At 47.4% G+C, this 17,500-nt stretch overlaps 1 protein-coding gene across 1 annotated transcript in view; it reads right to left on the bottom strand.

The window, feature by feature from the left end:
• Positions 1 to 17,500, bottom strand: part of ablim3 (actin binding LIM protein family, member 3) — a 102,368-nt gene that overhangs the window by 35,078 nt on the left and 49,790 nt on the right. Inside the window, exons 3-6 of the mRNA XM_079503457.1 lie at positions 17,469 to 17,500; positions 11,264 to 11,379; positions 7,028 to 7,154; positions 6,692 to 6,785 (exon numbers count right to left, since the gene is read on the bottom strand). The exon at positions 17,469 to 17,500 is cut by the window's right edge and continues 152 nt beyond it. Coding sequence (XP_079359583.1) covers positions 6,692 to 6,785; positions 7,028 to 7,154; positions 11,264 to 11,379; positions 17,469 to 17,500 — 369 coding nt within the window. The remainder of the gene's footprint in view (positions 1 to 6,691; positions 6,786 to 7,027; positions 7,155 to 11,263; positions 11,380 to 17,468) is intronic.

Below are 17,500 nucleotides of genomic sequence, written 5' to 3'. Positions count from 1 at the left end.
CAGTGTGGCTCAGGAGGAGGTACAGTACAGAGGGGCTGTCCAGTGTGGCTCAGGAGGAGGTACAGTACAGAGGGGCTGTCCAGTGTGGCTCAGGAGGAGGTACAGTACAGAGGGGCTGTCCAGTGTGGCTCAGGAGGAGGTACAGTACAGAGGGGCTGTCGAGTGAACCTCAGGAGGAGGTACAGTACAGAGGGGCTGTCCAGTGTGGTTCAGGAGGAGGTACAGTACAGAGGGGCTGTCCAGTGAACCCAATACGTCTGTCTGGGCTGGCAGTGTGGCTCAGGAGGAGGTACAGTATAGAGGGGCTGTCCAGTGAACCCAATACGGTTCCCGGTTTTGATCCACGCACGCACGGTTCCTCCCTGGCTTAATGTCCTTGACCATGACAAGACACCCTGGCTGAGCAGGCTGGTGCCATGCATGGTATCCTCCGCCGGCAGTGTGTGCATGTATACCTGTATGGTTGAAGGATTTTACTGCAGCTTGTGTAACACCCAGGGATCGAACCCGGGTCTCCCGTATGGAAAGCCAACATCTTAACCACTAAGCCCAAGGGAATTCCCTATAGCTCGGGCAGTTATTAGGACTTTTGAGGCCATCAGGCTGAGGTTGTGAGCCACTCTGCTACACTTGTACCTGAGTGAGTGAGTGAGTGAGTGAGTGAGTGAGTGAGTGAGTGAGTGAGTGAGTGAGTGAAAAATAAACCCCTTTGATTATCTTGATTCTTGACATATACTGTACTTTACCAAATTATTGTGTGTGTGTGTGTGTGTGTGTGTGTGTGTGTGTGTGTGTGTGTGTGTGTGTGTGTGTGTGTGTGTGTGTGTGTGTGTGTGTGTGTGTGTTACTCTGCCATGAAAAGAAAGCCATGCCCCGGCCATTTTGGTCGAAAACTTGTCATGTGTGTGTGTCTCATCATATGCCCTCGAGGCGTGTGTGCCGAATGGCAGTTCAGACTGACAGAAGGTACAGCGTGGGACGTATCGTAGAAGAGAGGAAGGAGGTCATCATGACATGTATGATGATGATGACCATGCACAGTATTCCCAACTTCCATCGTTAACGACATGCGTTGGCCCCGGGTCCAGTCAGTCGTTAACGACATGCGTTGGCCGCGGGTCCAGTCAGTCGTTAACGACATGCATTGGCCCCGGGTCCAGTCAGTCGTTAACGACATGCATTGGCCCCGAGTCCAGTCAGTCGGGCATAATGGTGGGAGTGAGAAGGCGACCCTTTACTCTGTATAAGTTCAGATCAACCTTTTGATTCCATTTGATTCCATCCGTCCTCCCGAGTAAAATGACCGGCGAGGATTCCGCTGTGCACGTCTCCGCTCTCTCTCCGCATGCAGGGCTGAGGGATCCATCCGGTTCTGAAGAACCGCACTGGGCTGTCACAATGGCTGTCACCTCCCCGTCTTCACTGACACGTCATTACAGTCAGGGTCCTATTTATAGACGCCCTGCTGACACCAGGCCTGTGTCGAGGAGTCCGAGCATGCGGAGACCTCCGCGTGTGAAAGAGTGCCAGGGTGTGGTCGACCACTTCACGCACAGGCGCTTCTGTGTGTGTGTGTGTGTGTGTGTGTGTGTGTGTGTGTGTGTGTGTGTGTGTGTGTGTGTGTGGTAAATGATCTTAGGCAATCATGCAAGGAACCAATCTGCTCATCGGAAGCAGTTAGGGTTATACATTCCTTCGCTCAAGGACACTTTGACATGAAGCAAGGAGGAGGACCCGGGATCGCTCAACGTCCTGGAGCCACTGCCCCACCCCCCCCCCCCCACCCCCACCCCCCACATGGAGTGCGTTCTTATATCTGACTGCACATATGTTATTGGATGCCACATGCATCGACAGCTTCCTGTTAGCATCCCAGTGTTTTCCGGCCTTATCACACTGATACCTTCATTTGATCTCCTGCAAATCGGACGTCTTCAAACAAGCGCGTCTCTGATAAGCCATCTATGAAACACAATCTCATCCGTAAACATATACAACATGAGATTATTCTCTACAATGAATCTACACCGGCTCTCTCTCTCTCTCTCTCTCTGTCTCTCTCTCTGCTTCTCAGGTGACGGTGAAAGGACAACGGACACCGGAAGCCGTGTTCGTTTTCCGTCTCGTGTCTAAGGAGGGCTCCTCTCTCTCTCTCTCTCTCTCTCTCTCTCTCTCCCTGGTCGGCATTAATGGGAGGCTATATTTACTGCAGGACTGACACAAGAAGGACAGGATGGAGGAAGACAGGAAACAAATTAAGGAAACGAGAGGGAGAAACCTTTGTCCATGTGTCTCTCTTCTTGACCGCCTGTCTCTCTTGCTCTCCCTTTTCGAGCAAAGGAAGGAAAGAAAAAAAGCATGAAAAGCAGAAAAGGTTGTCTCTCTCTCTCTCTCTCTCTCTCTCTCTCTCTCTCTCTCTCTGTCTCTCTCTCTCTGTCTTACTTTCCTTGGTCTTCCCTCCATCTTATCTTCTCATTAAAGTAACAAGCTCAGACTGTGGTGGCTGGACTGAAGCCTGAACTCCTATTCAGACGCCAGACAACAGCAGAGCTCTGTGCAGCTGCATAGGAAGGAACAGGCCTAATGACACACACACACACACACACACACACACACACACACACACACACACACACACACACACACACACACACACACACACACACACACACACACACACACACACACACACACACACACACACACACACACACACACACACACACACACACACACACACACACGTACGCACGCACACACACACACGCGCATGCACGCACGCACGCACGCACGCACGCACGCACGCACGCACGCACGCACGCACGCACGCACAGCCGACAGACAGACAGACAGACAGACAGACAGACAGACAGACACACAGACAGACACACAGACAGACAGTGTGTTGGTTATAAAAAATATTGAACCAATGAAGAGTATTAAAAAGCGCTTCGGACAAAACCTCTTAACTCCATTGGACCCTCAAACTGTCTGCCAGCTAAAGCAGCTAACTCCTCTCATGTGTCACGTTCCGTGACATGTTTTGGATTTTCATGTGTTCCTTGGTTTTTAGTTAGTTAGTGTTTTACTTCTTTGTGTTACTGTGATTTTGTAGTTTCCACCTGTGTCCACCTGTGTCCCCCTTGTTCCCCAGCCTATCCCAGTGTTGATCGTCAGTGGTGTTCACCTGTGTCTAGTTATCCCTTGTCTATTTATATGCCCTTGTGTGTTCAGTCCTGTTTTTGAGCCTACATGTTCCTAGTAGTTCCTTGTGTTTCCTCGTGCCAGTTCCATGTTACCTGCATTGTTAATAAAACCTGGATCTTGCACCTGAATTCTGCCTCCGCTGCTACTATCTGCACGTGGGTCCTACACCTTCTCTGCCCGGCACCGTGACATCATGCAAGTAATGACAATATATAAAGTCACAATACCAACTTTTATGAGGCAGTATTGCTTTGTTTTCAAAACATATGTTTTTCTTTGTTTCCTGAAAAATATATATTTTTAATTTCCTGAAAAATTAACATTTTGGAGTTATAAGTGGTTTCTCCCCGACAGCAGAGATATGTCATATGTATGTAGGCACACACATTTGCAGGTACATACGCGAATGCACACACACACACACACACACACACACACACACACACACACACACACACACACACACACACACACACACACACACACACACACACACACACACACACACACACACACACACACACACACACACGTGTGCGCACGCGGCTGACATGTCCCACTGTCTATAAATAGAGCAGGGAACAGAGGAACAAAGCACTTTACACGAACCACTGTGACAAGCAGAGCAGCACGGGGACAACACAGCCCCCTGTGTGTATTTTATACTGTACGTGTGCATGCCAATGCATGTGTGTGTGCATCCACTTGCTCTTAGTTTGGACTCGTCTCTCCTCAGTCCTCAGCGCTCTAGCCTCCCCCTCCCCTCCTCCATGTCAGACTCCTTCTAGCCTCCCCCTCCCCTCCTCCATGTCAGACTCCTTCTAGCCTCCCCCTCCCCTCCTCCATGTCAGACTCCTTCTAGCCTCCTCTCCTCTCCTCCATGTCAGACTCCTTCTAGCCTCCCCTCCTCTATGTCAGACTCCTTCTAGCCTCCCCCTCCCCTCCTCCATGTCAGACTTCTTCTAGCCTCCTCTCCTGCATGTCAGACTCCTTCTAGCCCCCCCCTCCCCTCCTCCATGTCAGACCCCTTCTAGCCTCCCCTCCTCCATGTCAGACTCCTTCTAGCCTCCCCCTCCCCTCCTCCATGTCAGACTCCTTCTAGCCTCCTCTCCTCCATGTCAGACTCCTTCTAGCCTCCTCTCCTCCATGTCAGACTCCTTCTAGCCCCCCCTCCCCTCCTCCATGTCAGACCCCGTTCTAGCCTCCTCTCCTCCATGTCAGACCCCTTCTAGCCTCCCCTCCTCCATGTCAGACTCCTTCTAGCCTCCCCTCCTCCATGTCAGACTCCTTCTAGCCTCCCCCTCCCCTCCTCCATGTCAGACTCCTTCTAGCCTCCCCCTCCCCTCCTCCATGTCAGACTCCTTCTAGCCTCCTCTCCTCCATGTCAGACTCCTTCTAGCCTCAGACTCCTTCCCTCATCTCTTTTTAAAATACCTCTTAGCACGAGAACACATCGTTCCATAACAGATCTTCTATTCTGTGTGTATCTCTCTCTCTCTCTCTCTCTCTCTCTCTCTCTCTCTCTCTCTCTCTCTCTCTCTCTCTCTCTCTCTCTCTCTCTCTCTCTCTCTCTCTCTCTCTCTCTCTCTCTCTCTCTCTCTCTCTCTCTCTCTCTCTCTCTCTCTCTCTCTCTCTCTCTCTCTCTCTCTCTCTCTCTCTCTCTCTGAAATCCAGTATCCCTCAGGTAGGCACGGAAGGCAGGAGGTTTACACTTTTAGTCTCCCCCAATTTATCCACTCATTCAGTGTTAACCTTAACCGCACGCAAAGCCACGTTGTCGGAAAAAATGTGCCGGCGGAATTACGAGTGGATCTCGCTTTGACACCCTTTTGCTCTGCCAAAATATAAATTGAAACACAAAAGATATGCAGCATGGTTCGCAGTCAGCCAAAGCGAATGAAATATGAAATATGTTTCCTTCAAAATTAAAATGAAGCAGCAGTTTTTATGCACCACATATCTGAGACAAACTTCCAGACAACTGCATGCAGGTCTGCTACACAACTCTGTTGTTTCAAATCAATGCTGAATGCTTTTCTGTTTGCTGCCGTGTTTTTTCTTTTCTTTTTATGTTATTTTTGTGTGGCTTTCGCCTTTATTTTATATTTTTTATGGAGGGACAGACAGTAGGCTGACAGGAAATGGGGAGAGAGATGAGGGGGTGACATGCAGTAAAGGAAGTCGGGATCGGGAGTCGAACCCGCGGCACACTGCCAGACTGGATTACCAGCCAAGGTGCCTGGACCGCTGAGCCACGGCCCAGGCCACTGCCGTGTTTTCTGTTTTCTTTTTATAGGTATTGCTTTGTTTCGTTGCAGGGAGGTGCCTTTTATTTATTTCCTAAAAAGAATAAACACATTGAGATCATGTAGGGGAGTCACATACAGCAAATAGTCTAGCCTGCTGGGAATCCAGCTGGGGAATATCTGTCAAGCATCAGAGCCCATGTGGTAGGCACAAATTGTATTATTGCAAATGTTTGCTCATTCTTATTTTCTATTGCTTTGTCTTATTGCTATTAATGTTTTGTGTAAAGCAAAAAAAACACAGTTTGAATTGCATTGTTGTTGAAATAATTATGTTACATGAATAAACTTGCTTTGCCCTCATGTACAGTATTTGCGTCATTAGCTCAATGCTTCTGCACCTAAATTGTGTTTTTGTTGCAGGCTTGAAAGCTTGTCACCTAAATAACCACAATGATGGATAACACAATGCCTTAACTAGGCTAGCACAGCAGCAACGGGCCCAGCACAGATGAGCTTGTTTTGGCACAGTCAAGTGGGATTCAAAGTTTAAACTCACTTCCACCCTTTATTGGAACAGCTCAGCAGGGTTTAAGCAAACACTGAGGATGATGAGGATTATATACGCCACTATTCCAGTGTGATAACGCTCTCAATCAGCACTGTAAACCCCCAGGTGACCATGTCTTCATCGCTGTATCAGTGTGTGGTTAACCACTTCTTATACATGCTGCAATGTGTAACTTTCATGTCCTACCCGGGATTCACACGCACAGTAGAAAATGTGTACTGTTGAGCTAATACAGAAAGCCTGTTTGGCCAGAGATATAAACGGTGTTTTGAGCACAAAGAATGCTAAATAAAATAGTTTGTTAACGGATTTGGAAATAATATTCAAGGTGTCTTCCTAGTTCTATTGACAGTGCGAATAAAAGGTTTGGCATCGACAGCTCCAGTGGTTGCAAGATTAGGTCCGCTCGCTCGCTCGCTCGCTCGCTCGCTCACTCACTCACTCACTCACTCACTCACTCACTCACTCACTCACTCACTCACTCACTCACTCACTCACTCACTCACTCACTCACTCACTCACTCACTCACTCACTCACTCACTCACTCACTCACTCACTCACTCACTCACTCACTCACTCACGGACAGTAGTAAAAACATGATCTCCGCCCCGGCCGTTGCGGCCTCACACACGGATAATGAAAGCGAGATCCTTCGCCATCCTTACCTCCAGAACTCGTCCACTGATGTATTTAATGCAAGTCTCACATTTCACCCCGTACTGGGCGTGGTAATCAGCCTCGCAGTACGGCACGCCGTCCCTGCAAGAGAGCAAACCATGCATGTTTACGCAGTGAAATTGGATCTACACACTGTTTGTTTGATGATTTCAAATGGAGTCAAATGAGGCGTGTAGCACGATATGAAAATGTGTAATGTGGTCTCAAAATGTGCAAATTGTTCCTGCCCTGGGAGGATTCTCATAAAAAGTAGGCTAAATGTGTGTGCGTATGTTGTGTATGCTTACACGTGTGTGTATGTGTGTGTGTGTGTGCACACTCACTTGCTGATGTACTCTCCAGTCAGGACCAGGTTGCAGGTCTGACATCTAAAGCAGCTGACATGCCACTGTTTCTCCAACGCCAGCAGAGACTGACCCTGCTTGATCTCATCCCCACAACCAGCACAGTCTGCGCACAGACAGACAGACAGACAGACAGACAGACAGAGGAGAGAGCGAGGGACAGTCAGAGACTAGTCTCGCGTAACCAGACAACTATTGAATGCGCCTATATAGAGTCTAGAACTACATCTCCAGAAATCCGAATAAATAGCTAGTAAATCGTTTTTTTTTTTTTTTGTGGCTTTCGCCTTTATTTTATATATTTTATGGAGGGACAGACAGTAGGCTGACAGGAAATGGAGAGAGATGGGGGGGAAGACATGCAGTAAAGGCCGTCGGGATCGGGAGTCGAACCCGCGGCACACTGCCAGACTGGATTACCAGCCAAGGTGCCTGGACCACTGAGCCATGGCCCAGGCTAAATAGCCTATCTTTAGAGCTTTTTTATTTCCATTTCTGCTAAGCAGCAAACATGTTTAGATGATTTCTATTTATATTAGGATACATTTGCGTGACTGTAAAGACGAAATGGAAGTGGGGAGGAGGCTTCACTTCCGCTTTAAATTTGACTCATGATCAGAGCTTCTGTTGCTCCAGAGTCCAGACTGTATGACGGAATTAAGAGAGACAACAGTCTGGCCACGCAAGACTAGTCAGAGACAGATACTCAGTGGAGAGAGAGGACAGAGAAAGGGGCACAGAGATGTACTTGTGCATCCTTAAGCACCTTCCGCATTCCCAAGTGTGGTTTCCTTGCATTGACACAACCCCATCTGCTTAATCAATAGTGTTACTAATGCAAATCAGTGCAGCTTGATCCCGAAACCTGAGCACAGCTAAACATGATTTAATGCAGACAGAAAGCAAATATCAGTCGAGAGGCTGCAGGGCTGAAACACGCTGCATCAATACACACGTCCACTACACACTCACATAGAGCAAACATGTGCACGCATGCACGTGCACACATGCAGTCACGCATACACACGGAAAGAGGCCCTCGCGGACGTTATTGGTCCAGTGTTTAACAGTGGTCATTCACAGGAAACAATTAGAACTCCAGTTGTTTCCATTTTAAACACATTTGGCTTTGTTTAACCTTCCGTGCTCCCTGGAGGCCGCTGGGAACCCAAGGGGCCACTCCACTATGCTGCCCTGTCACCAGGTCAGGCCGCATAACACACTCACACACGCTGCACGCACGCACGCACGCACGCACGCACGCACGCACGCAAATGTAAAATGAGGGCATGTTGCTTCAAGAGGAATTTGGGATGATATTCGGACTAACCATGAGGTATAGGAGTCGGAGATGGCAGTATAAAGGCGTGAGAAGAAATAAAAGGTGTTTTATGTGTGCGATCCAACAGTAGTGGGTACTTCCTCAAGTGTGTACATATACTGTAGGGGGCGCGAAATTATGGATCCCATGGATGGTGATTGGCCAGTAGTCGCTGTGGTTGACAGTTCTCGTTTTTGCACCTAAACTTAATCCTAACCCTAAACCTCATCTCAGTAAAACTATGCCTGCCCGGGAGCCAATCGAACCCATGTTCACAACGCAACACAACCTGGTTATCAGCTCAGCCTTCCTTGCCGGTGGGGGGATGGGAGGATATTGGATCGTTTAAAAGATCATCAGTCTCCAGTCGATGTCTGTCACTGCCCAGGGTCAGTTCATCAGCCGCTCTCTCTCTCTCTCTCTCTCTCTGCACTCTGTCTCTGTCCCGAAGGCTCGCAGACAGACTGTGCCTGGCCGTCGACACAGAGTGATGTACTCGCGTCCTCCGGGGAGCCGTTGTGATTTTAACTCTGCGCTGAGCGGAGCGGGTCCAGAGAGGACAGTTAGTCACCGCCGCCGCCCCTAGCATCTGTTACGTGAACACGAGCCCTCTGAAGCCTGATTTATCGTTTTGTGAACACGGTGGTGGCGTAATGCGGCTGGAAAAGCCGATCTAAAGGCTCACAACGTGTCCGCATTGCTTTGCGCTGTTAGCTTGTAGATCAGCTATTTTGGCTGGGCTCTATGTGAGGATTATTTATTTTACAGATTTGTTCTTCATGCATTGGGGTATATACTGTACACGCCCAGCCCTATGCACACACACGCACGCACGCACGCACGCACGCACGCACGCACGCACGCACGCACGTACGCACATGCTTGAATATTCATGAGAACACAGTATTCGCCTAGGCAAGCGAAATGTACAATATATGGCATAAAAGTGCAGGTGTGGGTACTTGAACACGTAAATACGTCCACGTACTTCAGGAGACATAGGGTAAATATACATAAAGAGGTACTGACACACTGTTTATCAGTGGACACACCCCAGAGCATCAGTTTATGAGCCTGCTCCAAATTCCACATCAAATGCTTTGCTACAGCCAGAGCAATAAAATACAGCAAGAGAGGGCACAGGGGAGAGAGCATATATAGTTTATATACACTATGACTCTCTCCATGTTTACCGGAGACACTATAGCTTTTATTAAACGTACTGTACTATTGTACAACTGTACAGTGTTAAGACCTGAGACCAAATTCTACAAAATGTCTGACAGTTTTCTGAAAAACATATCAGTGGTGCTCAAACTTTTACACGTCAAGGATCCCCAAAGTTATCTGAATTTTGCCACGGACCCCCATCTGAAAATATTTAGTTCCAGGGACCCCCCAGAAGCAAAGATTTAAGTTAAAAACCTTCGCTGTGAAAATAATATCCAAAGATTTGCACACGATTTTCACGATTTCTCAAAAATAGCAGATCTACAAGCTCGTATATAGCTTGGATATCTGCTATTGTTCAACGGCTGATGTTTATAATAATGGTTAAAGTGATTAAATGGTGACACAGACGCGTTCCCGGTCTTAATGGGTTAAACGTACTGCACAGTGTTCATCTAACTGTATCAGACTTTTACTGTGCCGTTCGTTCTTGGCTTGTATTACTGTATACATATTTAATACATATTTAATGTCTCGTACTTGCACGAGCGACTGAGGTCCTCTGCCTTATCTTTATTTAATGTTTTTCTTTTTCTCACACACCAAATGTATATTTGATGTTGTTGATTTGGCATTTGACATTTTCCCTTTCTTTATGATTATTGCTCTGGAACTGAAATTTTGTGGGAGCTTGTACGGAAAATGACTTCACCGTAACTGTATACTGTATACTTGACAGCTCAGTAAAGCAATGGAGATAATTTGACAGATCTTGATATTCTGGGGAATAACTAGTATACAATATAATCAGTACATAGGTGGTGTGTGCCTTGTCTGTTTTATAATCTTAAACATGATGTTCTGCAAAATCATACTGTACCTAACGTCCACATGTAACCTCATTGTGGAGCACATTAATTAACAATGTAAAAAAAAAAAGAAATCTTTAAAAAAGTAGCACTATAGCAATGAATGCACAACTTCACAACACACCTTGCGATGCAATGCATTGTGAGCTTATAGATTGGCTATTTTTGCTATTATACGAGTAGGCTATAAGTGGATAGAATGTCTGAAACACAGTATGCATGTGGGGAGGCATACATGTGTGGGGAGTCTCAGTTTTGTCAAATGTAAGAACGAGGACCTCAAAGGAAAATAATCACACCCCTGTGAACTGAGTGGGGCAGGCTGCTCAACAACATGGCTGGCTGGCGGCGGTTATAGTTCGAGGGCTCTATTTTCGCCTTTTTTACTATTTTGATAAACATTTTGAATAGTTAAAATAGCCAATCTACAAGCTCACAATGTGTCCAAGTAGATCGGCTACTTCAACTATTCAAAACGTATTTTTAAAATAGTAAAAAAAAAGGCAAAATAGTTTAGGGATAAGGGGTTTAGCATGGATGAAAATAGAGCCCATAGTGCTCAGTGTGAATGGCACTTTAGGCTGCTCAACAGTGCCACTTTAGACCACGCAGCGGTATTGCAGCTTTTGAGGCCTCAGACATACATACAGACAGACATACACACTCAGTCACTCATTGGAGCGGTTTGGCACCGCTCAAAAACAATGGGACCCAGTGAAGCACAACAGACTCAGGAGGCGAGACCTCCTAGAGAGGACATGAATCCTCTGACTTACAGTAATAGTTACTAATTTGACCATAATTATGACATTATGTACAGTTTGTAATTGGCATTGTTATGTGGTCTAAACTTACGACTTGGCCCGTGGATCTTGATGGGTTGGTTGGGTTTGACGAGCGTGTGAGAGCACTGCTGGCAGACGCAGTCCTTCCCACTGAATGTCACTCTGTCCCCGATGGGAAACGGCTTCCTGAGAGAGAACACACACACGCACACGCACACGCACACAGACACACACACACGTTTCCGATTATTAAGCGCGCCGTTGGTCTCAGTATGTGTACATTAAGTGTAAACATGGAAATAATGAGGGGATTGAGTCAGAAACATGGCTGCCTGCGTGGCAGACAGGCCCTAATCCCGCAGACGGACACACACCAGCGGACCCGCTGACGGGGTCTGCGGAGCTGAGCGCACGCTGCCTACAGTAGCTCTCTGCTGTTCCCACAGACAGTGGCTTCAGTTCAGAGGCTGTTGACTCTCTGCTGTTCCCACAGACAGTGGCTTCAGTTCAGAGGCTGTTGACTCTCTGCTGTTCCCACAGACAGTGGCTTCAGTTCAGAGGCTGTTGACTCTCTGCTGTTCCCACAGACAGTGGCTTCAGTTCAGAGGCTGTTGACTCTCTGCTGTTCCCACAGACAGTGGCTTCAGTTCAGAGGCTGTTGACTCTCTGCTGTTCCCACATGCAGTGGCTTCAGTTCAGAGGCTGTTGACTCTCTGCTGTTCCCACAGACAGTGGCTTCAGTTCAGAGGCTGTTGACTCTCTGCTGTTCCCACAGGCAGTGGCTTCAGTTCAGAGGCTGTTGACTCTCTGCTGTTCCCACAGACAGTGGCTTCAGTTCAGAGGCTGTTGACTGGACCTCGAGCACCTCACCTGGCTGGCTGCTCAGTGATTAAACAGAGCATAATGAGTTGCTGCCCTGGGCTTCCAGAGCGCTCACCCACACAACACAACTACTGTTGTTTCACTATGAACCACTTATTAGAGGAGAGCTATGGGCTGCATACTGATCTACTAAACCAGCTTTTCTGAGTCAGGGCAAACTTGTGTGTGTGTGTATATATATATATATATATATATATATATATATATATATACACACACTCTTAGTGTGAATTTAGAATATATATTTATTAAGCATAATTGAGCCTAGATATATGAAGCATAGATTGGCGTCAAGGCTCTGTCCCAATTCATTCCCTTGTAACATTAACATTTTAAATTATAAGCCAAGTAGAATTACAGGGAATGAATAAGACCCCCATGCAGAGGGATCTAGAAACAGAGCCTGTATACAGATGGATGCTGGGGAGGCGGTGGGATTTGCTGCAGGTTAGCAGCGAGCGAGGCAGGGAGACAGCAGCAGCGGCGCATGACCGCACAGCAGGAAACAAGCCAGGAATGAGCAGGTAGGCAGGTTTAAATAGCCACTCTGATCAGATAAAGAGTGCATGAGACTAGTCACCTGATCAGGTAGGCGCGCTCGCGAGTTGCCTGCCTGAACTAGCTCCGCGGGCTTCGCATCATAAATCACACTTGTGTGAAGTAAGGAGCGTTCTTATCGTCATACATCATCATACATCACATTCCGTGCTCAGCCAATCAAATCATCGTTATTTGGTACACAAAGCTGGGCATAGGAGGCACTCAAAAAACAGCTGTGTGCATTTTCAGAGCATTGTGTATTTTAACGATCAAGCAATCGATTGTGTCATTTCCTATTTACTGTATCACGATGAAAACTCATTTTTCAAGGTTTTAAAGCAATATACAAGTTTTAGTTTTTTATACATAATTTTTTATATTAATGATATATTATCAATAAGATCTTAGTGTTAATTATTTGGGGTCCACCAGTTTTTCCCTTCTTCTGCCTCTCTCACAATCTCCCTTCCACCTTTTATCTTGTCTACTGATTGCGTTTTTTTTCATAAATTTGTGGCGTTCTTTATCCTATGTCAGTGTTATCTACAAGCTCACAACGCATAGCGATGTGACATGCTTGTGAGCTTGTACATCTTCCGTTTTCACTTTTCCCAAATGCACCCCTCCCTCATCTCTCCTCTGCACATGCCCAAACCATCTCAGCCTATATCGCCTCTTGTTATTTCTCCAAACTTTCTAACCTGGGCTGATCCTCTCTACTGTAGTCATTTCTGATCCTGTCAATCCTTGTCACTCCTAAAGGTAATCCTCAGTTCCGCCACCTCCACCTCAGCCTCCTGTCTCTTCGTCAGTGCCACCGTTTCCAAGCCGTACGGCGCATGGCTGCTCTCACTACTCTCTTATACATCTTCCCTCTCACTCTCGCTGGTACCATTCTGTCACAAATCACTCCTGAGTCCTGACACTTCCGCTCCACCTTGCCTCCACTCTGTTCTTCACCTCTCGTCCGCACTCCTCATTATTTTTGGATAGTTGCCCATAGGTATTTAAACTCCTTCACCTTCTCAACCTCTACTCCTTGCATCCTCACTGTTCCACTGTCTTCTCTCTCGTTCAGAGTCAGACACACATATTCTGTCTTACTCGCTGCTGCTATATCTTTCTTTTTTTGGTGATCAGGTTTTTATTTTATTTTATGAATGAAATAGAACAGCGCACATCCTCCGATCTTGGTGCTGAGCCAATCTGTTAAACTAACAGATACCATGAAGAAAAGCAAAGGCTCGCAACTCACTTTTGTAAGGTTTGGACAATCATGTCAGCTGCACGGTACTACAGCCATTTGACTATAATGCACATTTCAACTGCCCAACATGGGGTTCTCATCTGTCCCTGTCTGAGTATTTAATCAATGAAAAATATTAGCAATAGCGTGTGAATGACTAAAGCACATTGAATCCAATGGAACACTGTTTTTTTTTTCAAATCCTGAAAATCATCTGTCTTGGACATACAAGGTTTTGACGATGTATCTTCCTGCTTTTTCTCCCACCTCTCTCTCTGTCTCTCTTTTCACACGTACGTACACGCACACACACACACACACACACACACACACACACACACACACACACACACACACACACACACACACACACACACACACACACACACACACACACACACACACACACACACACACACACACACACACATACCAGATAAGTGGCAGGAACACAGCTCCCATAACATGAAGTAAGTCGTATCATGATATGCTGCTCTCTGCCGCGTTCAGTTTTTTTTTTAGGCGATGCATCTGATTGATTTCTTTGTGAGCGGAGAGGCTGAGGGAATGAAGTGGAGAGGCTGAGGGAATGAAGTGGAGAGGCTGAGGGGATGAAGTGGAGAGGCTGAGGGAATGAAGTGGAGAGGCTGAGGGAATGAAGTGGAGAGGCTGAGGGGATGAAGTGGAGAGGCTGAGGGAATGAAGTGGAGAGGCTGAGGGAATGAAGTGGAGAGGCTGAGGGAATGAAGTGGAGAGGCTGAGGGGATGAAGTGGAGAGGCTGAGGGAATGAAGTGGAGGCTAAAAGGAGAGGCTGAGGGAATGAAGTGGAGAGGCTGAGGGAATGAAGTGGAGAGGCTGAGGGAATGAAGTGGAGAGGCTGAGGGAATGAAGTGGAGAGGCTGAGGGAATGAAGTGGAGAGGCTGAGGGAATGAAGTGGATGCTAAAAGGAGAGGCTGAGGGAATGAAGTGGAGAGGCTGAGGGAATGAAGTGGAGAGGCTGAGGGAATGAAGTGGAGAGGCTGAGGGGATGAAGTGGAGAGGCTGAGGGAATGAAGTGGAGGCTAAAAGGAGAGGCTGAGGGAATGAAGTGGAGAGGCTGAGGGAATGAAGTGGAGAGGCTGAGGGAATGAAGTGGAGGCTAAAAGGAGAGGCTGAGGGAATGAAGTGGAGGCTAAAAGGAGAGGCTGAGGGAATGAAGTGGAGAGGCTGAGGGAATGAAGTGGAGAGGCTGAGGGAATGAAGTGGAGAGGCTGAGGGGATGAAGTGGAGAGGCTGAGGGAATGAAGTGGAGGCTAAAAGGAGAGGCTGAGGGAATGAAGTGGAGGCTAAAAGGAGAGGCTGAGGGAATGAAGTGGAGGCTAAAAGGCTTACGGAAGCCTGTTTAAAGAGACACAGCAGCAATAATCCCTTTAGTCCCCTGTTGAGGTTCAGGGCCACGGGCCCATAGGGAGGGTAGAGTCTCTGTTCAGGGCCACGGGCCCATAGGGAGGGTAGAGTCTCTGTTCAGGGCCACGGGCCCATAGGGAGGGTAGAGTCTCTGTTCAGGGCCACGGGCCCATAGGGAAGAGTCTCTGTTCAGGGCCACGGGCCCATAGGGAGAGTAGAGTCTCTGTTCAGGGCCACGGGCCCATAGGGAGGGTAGAGTCTCTGCCAGTGCACAGTAGAGGTTGAAGTTCAGGGCCACAGGCCCATAGGGAGGGTAGAGTCTCTGCCAGTGCACAGTAGAGGTTGAAGTTCAGGGCCACAGGCCCATACATTGTTTTCAACGAGGGTGGCGCGAATAAGAGCAATTTTACTGTTTTAAAGTATTGTACAGTAACAACTAAAGTCTCTGTAATGTTTATGTTGTACGATTACTACAAAACAATCTAAAATAAAGGGATTTAAGATCATTAAAGCTGGGCTGTTGCCTGGGTCCAATTCATTTCTGCCTACTTCCGGTCCAGGACATGTCCCTATTTGTTGTCCCCATTCTCAATAGAAGTATATGTAGGAGTGGCCGAGTTTTCGTAACTCTGTCTTACTCTATGGCTCTGGTCTCCACCAAGCTGAAGGTATGTATGTTTTGCACTCCGTCCGTGTGTGTGTCCGTCCATCTGTTTGCGTACAGCTAATCTCCGGCACTGTTGGCCCGTTCGATGTCAAACTGTGAACACACACTCTCTGGATGCCAAACCGCTGTCCCAAACTTTCCAGAACGACCTATTATACCCATTTCCACTGTACGTAGAGGAACAATTAATGCCTCCCTTTGTGTGTGCGTGCCCGCATGTGTGTGTGTGTGTGTGTGTGTGTGTGTGTGTGTGTGTGTGTGTGTGTGTGTGTGTGTACACAATGTTTTACATGCAGTATACAGTGGGTGCCCACAGCATACTGCTGCAGACTAGTACATGCTGTGACAAGAATCTGTTAGCCTGAGTTGACATGACTATCTGTGTGTGCGTGCGTTTATGTGTGCGTGCGTTTATGTGTGCGTGCGTGCGTGTGTGTATATACATATTTAATGCTCTGGTCTCAGAAGCTATTTCTGTCCTCAGCAGTGAGCCCGCTGGCTTTCATTGAACTATGCTCTTTGGAGAAAAAGAACGTCTGAAAAACTGAAACTGGAAACTGAGGATGGATGAGGTAGAGGATAATGAATGATGGACATGTCATTATTATAGGTTCAGTTTATTAATCTAACGGCAAACTATATATAAGAATCTTGGGTGTATCAGTTATTTTAGTATTCACTTGATCAAATTATTTGCGAACTGTTGGTTTATTGTCATTTATTGTAATTGTGTAAACTGTAAAAGGTGTCCTGTAAGTCCATATGGGCTGGGCTTCTTCGGAAGCATGACACTTAAATAAAGAATCAATCAATCAATCATCACATCATATAAAGAAGAGGAAGGTGGCGATGATGAAGACGATGAGGAGGGAAGAGAGATGCTATAGGGTGGAAGAGACGATGGAGGAGGAGTTATGGATGGAAGAGAGATGCTATAGGGTGGAAGAGACGATGGAGGAGGAGTTATGGATGGAAGGATGAAGTAACGTGAACGATGGCGACAGCGACCAGATGGAGCTGAAAGGAACGGCCTTCAGCCTCGAGCTGCCCCCCCCCCCCCCACACACACACACACACACACGGTACTGTACACATACTGTACACACGCCCCTGACGTTGCGTATCTGTGGTCAGTTTTGCAGCCAGCGGCTGGAGGCCACATGACCACATCAGAGACACAACAGCACACTGTTCTGGACAGAGGCAGGAAGCAGAGAATATACAGCAATGTTATGTTAAACACAACACACACTGTAGATGAGAACTGTCTGTCTGTCTGTCTGTCTGTCTGTCTGTCTGTCTGTCTGTCTGTCTGTCTGTCTGCATTAAACAAGATCTCTCCTCTCCTTCCCTCTAATCCCCCTCCTCCCCTTCCCCTCTCCACATCTCTCCTCTCCTCTCCAGTGTTATCCCCTCACTTCCATGCACACTTTATGTTTTACTTGAGAGCTACTTTATAAACGATGAGCTCAACAAGATCCCAGTCTGTCCCCAAGAAGTCACGATATGCATTTGGGGGGACGGGCGAGACGGCGTCGGCACAGTACTGTACCTGCACAGGCTGCAGACGAAGCAGGTGGGGTG

Source organism: Electrona antarctica, assembly GCF_951216825.1.
Source record: "Electrona antarctica genome assembly, chromosome: 1".
NCBI classification, from domain to species: Eukaryota; Metazoa; Chordata; class Actinopteri; order Myctophiformes; family Myctophidae; genus Electrona; species Electrona antarctica.
The sequence above is the reverse complement of the archived record's forward strand: the minus strand, read 5'-3'. Positions and strand labels throughout refer to the sequence as shown.